This window comes from Mercenaria mercenaria, chromosome 3 (genome assembly GCF_021730395.1).
Source record: "Mercenaria mercenaria strain notata chromosome 3, MADL_Memer_1, whole genome shotgun sequence".
Lineage (NCBI taxonomy): Eukaryota > Metazoa > Mollusca > Bivalvia > Venerida > Veneridae > Mercenaria > Mercenaria mercenaria.
Genome location: NC_069363.1, coordinates 54,235,919 through 54,244,760, shown reverse-complemented (window position 1 = coordinate 54,244,760; position 8,842 = coordinate 54,235,919). Strand labels below are relative to the sequence as shown.

The 8,842-nt window shown below is 35.8% G+C and overlaps 1 protein-coding gene across 1 annotated transcript; it reads left to right on the top strand.

Annotated features, from left to right (window-relative positions):
• Positions 1–3,019, top strand: LOC128555902 (uncharacterized). Its single transcript, XM_053539709.1, has 2 exons — positions 1–211; positions 2,532–3,019. Exons 1-2 carry the CDS (start codon positions 1–3, stop codon positions 3,017–3,019), a joined length of 699 nt encoding a protein of 232 aa, XP_053395684.1.
• Positions 3,020–8,842: the final 5,823 nt, after the last annotated feature.

The window sequence follows — 8,842 nt, the reverse complement described above, 5'->3', positions numbered from 1 at the left end:
ATGGTACAACACCGTCTACAACAAGTGGAACAATTACACCTACAACAAGTGGTACAACACCATCTACAACAAGTGGAACAGTTACACCTACAACAAGTGGAACAATTACACCTACAACAAGTGGTACAACAACATCTACACACACGCAAGACACATCAACAAATGCACAAGACCCAGGAGACACTGACCAACAGACAGCAGATGAACGTGAGTAAACTCGACACATCTCAACATATTTATTTACTGTCATTTAATGTAATTTGTAATGAAAAGATATGAAAACAGACCATAAAAAAGAACTACAATGGTATGTGTGTATTATTTTGGCAATTTGTGCTAAAAAAAGTTTGTAGAATGCATGCTTTTAATTAAAATAAATCTAATATAATATTCACATTTTTAACTCTTTCCTTGCAATTATATTTTCAGAAGAAAACTTACAGTTTGATATTTACATATATTTAATAGCAGCTGAAATTATCAGTATATGTATACAGATAGTTAGTTACATGTACATGAAGTAGCATATAATCAAGTTAACACACTCCCCGGTATATATGTTTAAGTTAAGCAGTATGATAGTGCTATAATAGCTAAAATGCCTGAACTATAAGTTACTGATATAGTTGATATTTACTAAAAAAATGTAAAAAGATACCCATTTGTTAGGCCTTAATAAATATCCCACCACCCCTTTTTGCACAATATAACGCCCCGGTGGTGGGGGTTGATAGTAAGGGAATATCTGATTTTTATAATTTCAGACAGAAAGAGCGACCACAGTGCAGATGATTATGGAGTACCACATTAAACATATAACAGTTTTTTTTCAGAAGCAGCAAATAACTGCATACATATATTCACCTGTTTCTTTCAAAACGAACGAGTGGCATTATTCTAAACACTTACATAATATTTACCTTTTTTTCAGAAGCAGAGGAACAGCTAGTATTGAAGTCATCTATGGACGCCTGCATAATTATGATTACCTACTCTTCTTTTCTGAAGCAAAGGGAAACAGTATGGAAGTTATTTATTGGAGGCTTGCATAATTATGATTACTTTTTCCAGAAGCAAAGATGAACAGTTTGGAAGTTATTTATGGAGGCCTGCATAATCATAATTACAAACTATTTTTCAGAAGCAAAGAGGAACACTATGGAAGTTATTTAAGGAGGCCTGCATAATTATAATTATCATCTTTTTCAGAATCGAAGAGTATGGAAGTTATTTATGGAGGCCTGCGTAATTATAATTATCAACTTTTTTCAGAATCGAAGAGTATATTTATGGAGGCCTGCATAATTATAATTACCAACATTTTTTCAGAAGCAAAGAGGAACAGTATTGAAGTTATTTATGGAGGCCTGCATAATTATAATTTCCAACTTTTTTCCAGAAGCAAAGAGGAAAAGTATGGAAGTTATGGAGGCCTGCATCTTTTTTCAGAAGCAAAGATAAAGGTCATGGAAGTAAATGTTTTTGGAGCCCTGCATAATTACAATTACCAAGTTTTTTATGCCCCTGAATATTAAAATCGCACTGTCCGTCCGTGTAAATTCTTGTCTGGGCTGTAACTCTGCCATCCATGAAGGGATTTTGAAATAACTTGGCATATATATTCACCATAATGAGACGGCATCTCATGCACAAGACTAAGACCCTTAGCTCCAAGGTCAATGTCACATTTAGAGGTCAAAGGTTTAACAGGGTCTGTTTTGTGTCCGGTCCATAACTCCGCCATCCACGAAGGGATTTTGAAATAACTTGGCATAAATGTTTACCATAATAAGACAACGTGTCACGCGCAAGACCCAGACCCCTAGCTCCAATGTCAAAGTCACACTTAGAAGTCAAATGTTAGCAGGTGTCTTGTTCATAACTCTGCCATTCATCAAGGGACTTTGAAATTACTTGGCATAAATGTTCCCCATTGAGACGACCTGGCATGCGCAAAATTCAGACCCCTAGCTCTAAGGTCAAGGTCACGCTTAGAGGTTAAAGGTTTACATGGTTTGTTTCTTATCCGGTCCATAACTCTGCCATCGATGAAGGAATTTCAAAATTACTTGGCTTAAATGTTCGCTATATTGAGATGACATGTCATGCGGAAGATCCATACCCCTAGCTCCAAGGCCAAGGTCATTCTTAGAAGTCAAAGGTTAACATGGTCTTTTTCTTGTATGGTCCATAACTCTGCCATTTATCAAGGGATTTGAAAATGTTAACCATATTGAGGTGTGTCGTGCTTATGATCCGGGTCTCTAAGGTCAAGGTCAAGGTCACAAAATGTTCCATACCTAAACAATTCTGGCACATTTTGCGCAGACAACTGTAGCAATCTTGGGCACGCTTAAGGAGCATTTTCACTAATAGTGACAGCTCTTGTTTTCAGAAGCAAGAGGAACAGAATTGAAGTTATTTACAGAGGCCTGCATAATTATAATTACTTTTTTCAGAAGCAAAGATGAACAATATGGAAGTTATTTATGAAGGCCTGCATAACCACTTGCTATTATTTCTTTTTTCAGAAGCAACAAGTAATAATATTCCCATAATTGCTGGAGGTGCAGCTGCCGGTGTTGTTGCATGTGCTGTTGTTGGAACTGTTATAGCGGTGAAAGTCTGCGCAAAATCCGCTGTCTCCAGCGTTCCTCAAGCAGCTACATACCAGCCACCACCATCAGTTCCCAACGCCGCCAGCTACGACAGCCCCCCAGGCAATAATTCTGGTAACCAAGGCAACACAAGGAATAATGGTCTTCGAGGAGGTCAAGATGGGCCCGCAAAGACAAAACCGCAAATTAAACTTCCTAAACCGACGAAACCGCCACCAACTCATCTGCCTTCAGTGCCGAATGCTCCAGCACCTCCTGCTGCAAACAATGGCCTGTTTATGGACTACCAGATGCCTCAACTACCATCAATCAATGGGCAATTTCCACCAGCAAACATGAGTGGTGTTCCAGGGGCTTGCTCATATACGGCAGGCACTGTACCGTCTGCTGCAACTTACTGAATGTCTATCTTAGTACCAAATATTATGACTGCATGACAAGATGCTGAACATATCTATATAGGCATATATATACTGTCTCAATATTTAGCATCAATATGGTGTATACTACTGATTAGCCTGCGTATCAATATATGACTTCAATATTCTGAATTCTCTGATATCTAATAATTTAATACATGTAAAACAGTTCTGAAATAAATGAATAAGTGCACGAACTGAAGATATGAGAAGGAACTGGTATTGATGACTGGCTTTTATCACTGCTAATGTATAAAATGATTAAGTTTTCTACATATCTTAAGTTAACTAACTAATGCCTTCAAAAGTGGCAGAATTGTGGACATGACCCGACACGACAGTATTATTATAAAGGAACAGATCGTCAACATATATTTACAAACCGTATATTTTCCACCTTTGAATACGACAGTTCTTACCAGTTTGAGCATATATCATTATACTGTGTTTGCATATTGTGTATAATGAATGAAGTATGTGTAAGGTTGTTAAATGTTTAATAATGCAGCAGTTTCATCCAGTATAATAACGCTGTGCTATTTGATACCCAAGTCAAGACAACTTTTGTACTCCAAGGCAACTTTTTCATTTTTGTTGTTCAAATATGACAAATTTAGAGAGAGAAAAATACAGTAAGTTCTATATTTTTATGTTAAGAATTGCCTCCACATTATTGTCAAAATATCATAATTTTTGAACTAGATGAAAATGTCTTAAGGTATTGTAAAAATACATGGGTAGGACTTGAATTGACAAAGTTCCCGGATACAACTAAATTCTGCTGTTTTTCACGACAATTTAATTGCACAACTAAGAAAAGTTTCTATACATTTTACACTTTTAAGTTGTAACCTTGTTATATACAGTCATAGCCATTTTCTTCGAAAAGACCCATAGAACTTGGTGTCATATTTTGGTATATTTTACATCATTTACGCAAGCACTGTATTATATAGGATGAAACTGCTGAGGACCATATTTAAAATGAGTTATTACCATTATTATCATCATAATATCATCATCCTTCTGCCTGAAACTCTTCAGTTATTATCATCCCCACCATCGTTCTGTCTGAAACTCTTCAGTTATTATCATCACCATCATCCTCATCCTTCTGCCTGAAACTCTTCAGTTATTATCATCACCATCATCCTCATCCTTCTGCCTGAAACTCTTCAGTTATTATCATCACCATCATCCTCATCGTTCTGTCTGAAACTCTTCAGTTATTATCATCACCACCATCGTTCTGTCTGAAACTCTTCAGTTATTATCATCACCATCATCCTCATCGTTCTGCCTGAAACTCTTCAGTTATTATCATCACCACCATCGTTCTGTCTGAAACTCTTCAGTTATTATCATCACCATCATCCTCATCGTTCTGCCTGAAACTCTTCAGTTATTATCATCACCATCCTCCTCATCATCATCGCTCTGCCTGAAACTTCAGTTATTATCATCACCATCCTCCTCCTCATCATCGTTCTGCCTGAAACTCTTCAATTATCATCACCATCATTCTCATCATCTGTTCTGACTGAATCTCTTCAGTTATTATTATTATCATCATCCTCATCATCATCTCTTTTGTCTGAAACTCTTCGTTTATTATCATCACCATCATCCTCATCATAATCTGTTCTGTTTGAAACTCAAACCATACTGCTCCCACTTTCTATTTATAGTAACTGGAATAAGTGCATTCCCAGGATAAGTGTTTTTAATACTAGCCTAGACTTGGGTCTCTTTTCATGTAATCAAAAAGTGTAATTTGAAATCTGCAAAACATTTTTAAAATATACTTACCAAATCACGAAATAAACTTGATGTGAAAATTATTCAGTCTATGGTAAAAATCTTAGCAACTTATAATATTATGTTTTTTATAGCAAAAGGTTATCATTTTAGACTTCTTTGTTTTCTTTGTGTTGCTGGGCAACTGATTTATCATTTTCATGTGTTATTTTTAAACAAGTTATCTTTATTTTAACATGTCTTTGTTATTATTTACAAATAACAACAGGTCTGAATGGGCCAGGTTGGTGAACATCCATTATACAGTTGAATGTTCATTAAGTTATTTAAAGGCTTTCCTAACTGATTTTTACTGTGGTAGCCACTAAAACCAGCCATGCAGAACCAATTGAACAAATGTGAGAGAGATCTACACAATGAGTTACAGACCAAATTTAGTGAAGAGCTATCAAGTTGTTCCTAAAAAGAAATCTTTTGAAGTTTCTTTTTCTGTTTTTAGCTTTAGCAGTAAGTAAAACCATTAAGAAAATGAGAAAACACCATATAAAGATGCTGCAGGCCAGGTTTTGTTTTGATCTATCATGCAGTCCATGAGAAGATGTAGTTCCCATTTCTTTCTATTTATAGCAATGGAAACCACTGAAATGACCATAAAAGGATGCTAAAATTTGGTGAAGATCCATCAAGTGGTCCATGAGAACAATTTGTTTCTAGTTTTTTGTCTATGTTAGCTCTGGTGGCCCTACAAAGTGGTCTAGCAAAATAATCTATTTTTTAGCTCCAATGGCCCCTAGCAGAAATATTTGTATAACTTCAAAGGAGGTCCATACAAGGCTGCTACGGACCAAATTTGGTCAAGTACCATTGAGTGGTTCATAAGAAGTTACTTAAATGTGTTTTTTTTACTATTTTTAGCTCTAGCAGTCCCTACAATAGGCCAAGCAAAATTATTTGAACAAACTTTAGAGAGGTCCATGCAGGGATGCTACAGACCAAGCTTGATGAAAATCCAACAGGTGTTTCATAAGAAATGGTTTTTTAAAATTATTTCTATTTCCAGCTCTAGCAGCCCCTAAGCAAAACCATTTGAACAAGTCTGAAAGAGGTTCAAGTCAGGATGCTAGTGAATAAGTTTTATGTATTTCTGACAAGAGTTTCAGAGGGGAAGATGTTTAGGTAAAAATGTTGATGCAGGAAGACCAAGGCAGGGAAATGGATGGTGGACTTTCCATCTAAACTAATGGACAACCTTAAACAAAGCTGAAGATAGATACAAATATACTGTGAAATCAATTAATTTTGCGGGCATGAAATTTCAAGGTTATGTCCAAAATAGTTTTTTTTTGTGGACTTAAATTTGTGAATTTCGTAAACTGATGATTATACAAGTCAGTCTTTTATTTGTTTGCCTTCAGGCGATATTGGCATACTAGTCCAGTATTTGCCCTCCAGCCAATACCTCTCCTAGTATGCCAAAATTGCCTTAAGGTATTAGATCACTAATAGAGAACCTCCTTTTTGAAGAGTATTCAATTCCTACCATAAACCTACTTTTACTGCAATTCTTAGAGGGGCGTAGGTTCAAGCCCTACTGGGACCAAATTTTTTTTCCTTATTTTTCTATTCTTCTAGTAAGTTTTTACTTCTTTCAAGACTAATTATTGATTTCTTGTACAAAAATGGAAAAAGATGAATCTTATATGCGATTTCTTGGTGTTCCATGTGAATTTACTACTTAAATAGAAGGGGTAGAGTTACACATCTTTAAAAATATTGAGTTACACGCTGTGAAAGTTCTCTACTTTGCTTTCACTCTTAGATTATATATTTTGGAAGAAATTTAGGTAGGTTTTACGTCAGTCCTTAGGTTATTTTTAAATGGAGTAAGCAAAATTCAAAACAGAAACACAGCATTCGACCTTATTTTTCAATGTTGAAGTAAATGAATTCTGTCTCGTTAAATCTGTTTACTTGAGGCACCATATAAAAAAAATAATATTGACATTTTTATTTTGTGTTTTATAATTGTTTACCAATAGTTTGATGCTTCTTTTGTTAACATCTATGGTAAAATGAGTTCTCTGCAAACGTTTTGGAAAGTGGCTATCACTTTGAAATTTGTCTGTACTTGAGCTTGAGGAGCTACCATAAGTTATACAAAATTTCTAAAAAAAAAACGGCACGGTAAAAGTTGTTTAACAAGAGGACCATGATAGTCCTGAATCGCTCACCTGTCCCCACATGAACTGAGTATGACGTCGTTTTTTCTATTATTTGACATAGTGACCTAGTTTTAGAGCTCATGTGACCTAGTTCTGAACTTGACCTAGATATCATCAAGATAAAAATTCTAACCAATTTTCATGAAGATCCATTGAAAAATATGGCCTCTAGAGAGGTCACAAGGTTTTTCTATTATTTGACATAATGAACTAGTTTTTGAAGGCATGTGACCCAGTTTTGTACTTGACCTAGATATCATCAAGGTGAACATTCTCACCAATTTTCATGAAGATCCATTGAAAAATATGGCCTCTATAGAGGTCACAAGGTTTTTCTATGTTTAGACCTACTGACCTAGTTTTTGACCGCAGTTGACCCAGTTTCAAATCTGACCTAGATATCATCAAGATAAATATTCAGACCAACTTTCATACAGATCCCATGAAAAATATGGCCTCTAGAGTGGTCACAAGTTTTTTCTATTATTTGACCTACTGACCTAGTTTTTCTCCGCATGTGACCCAGTTTCAATCTTGACCTAGATATTATCAAGATGAATATTCTGGCCAATTTTCATGCAGATCCAATGAAAAAAATGGCCTCTACAGAGGTCACAAGGATTTTCTATTTTAAGACCTACTGACCTAGTTTTTGACGGCACGTAACCCAGTTTTGAACTTGACCTAGGTATCATCAAGATGAACATTCTGACCAATTTTCATGCAGATCCCATGAAAAATATGGCCTCTACAGAGGTCACAAGGTTTTTCTATTATTTGACCTAATGACCTAGTTTTGGACCGGACATGACCCAGTTTAGAACTTGACCTAGATATCATTAAGATGAACATTCTGACTAATTTTCATGAAGATCCAATGAAAAATATGACCTCTAGAGAGGTCACAAGATTTTTCTATTATTTGACCTAGATATCATTAAGATGAACATTCCGACCAATTTTCATGCAGATCCATGACCTCTAGAGAGGTCACAAGGATTTTCTATTATTTGAACTACTGACCTAGTTTTTGATCTCAGTTGACCCAGATTCGAACTTTATCTAGATATCATCAAGATGAACATTCTGACCAATTTTCATGCAGATCCCATGAAAAATACGGCCTCTACAGGTCATAAGGTTTTTCTATTATTTGACCTACTGACCTAGTTTTAAACTGGACGTGACCCAGTTTCGAACTTGACCTAGATATCATCAAGATGAACATTCTGACCAATTTTCATGCAGATCCCATGAAAAATATGACCTCTAAAGAGGTCACAAGGATTTTCTATAATTTGAAGTACTGACCTAGTTTTTGACCGCAGTTGACCCAGTTTCGAACTTGACCTAGAGATTATGAAAATGAACATTTTGACCAATTTTCATGATGTTCCATTGAAAAATATGGCCTCTAGAGAGGTCACAAGGTTTTTCTATTTTTAGAACTACTGACCTAGTTTTTGACCGCACATGACCCAGTTTCGAACTTGACCTAGATATCATCAAGATGAACATTCTGACCAACTTTCATAAAGATCCCACGAAAAATGTGACCTCTAGAGTGGTCACATGCAAGTTTACGCACGGACGCACGTACGCACTGACGACGGACGCTGCGCGATCACAAAAGCTCACCTTGTCACTTTGTGATAGGTGAGTTAAAAATTGCAAAATAGTGCAAAACACGGTTACCTTTCAGAATATACCAAGCAAAGGCCATTTTGTAAACATTACTATTAGTGACCTAATACCTTAAGTCACACCAGCCCTGTAAAATAACCTCTAAACATTTTATGTTAATCTTTAGAACTGCATTAACGTC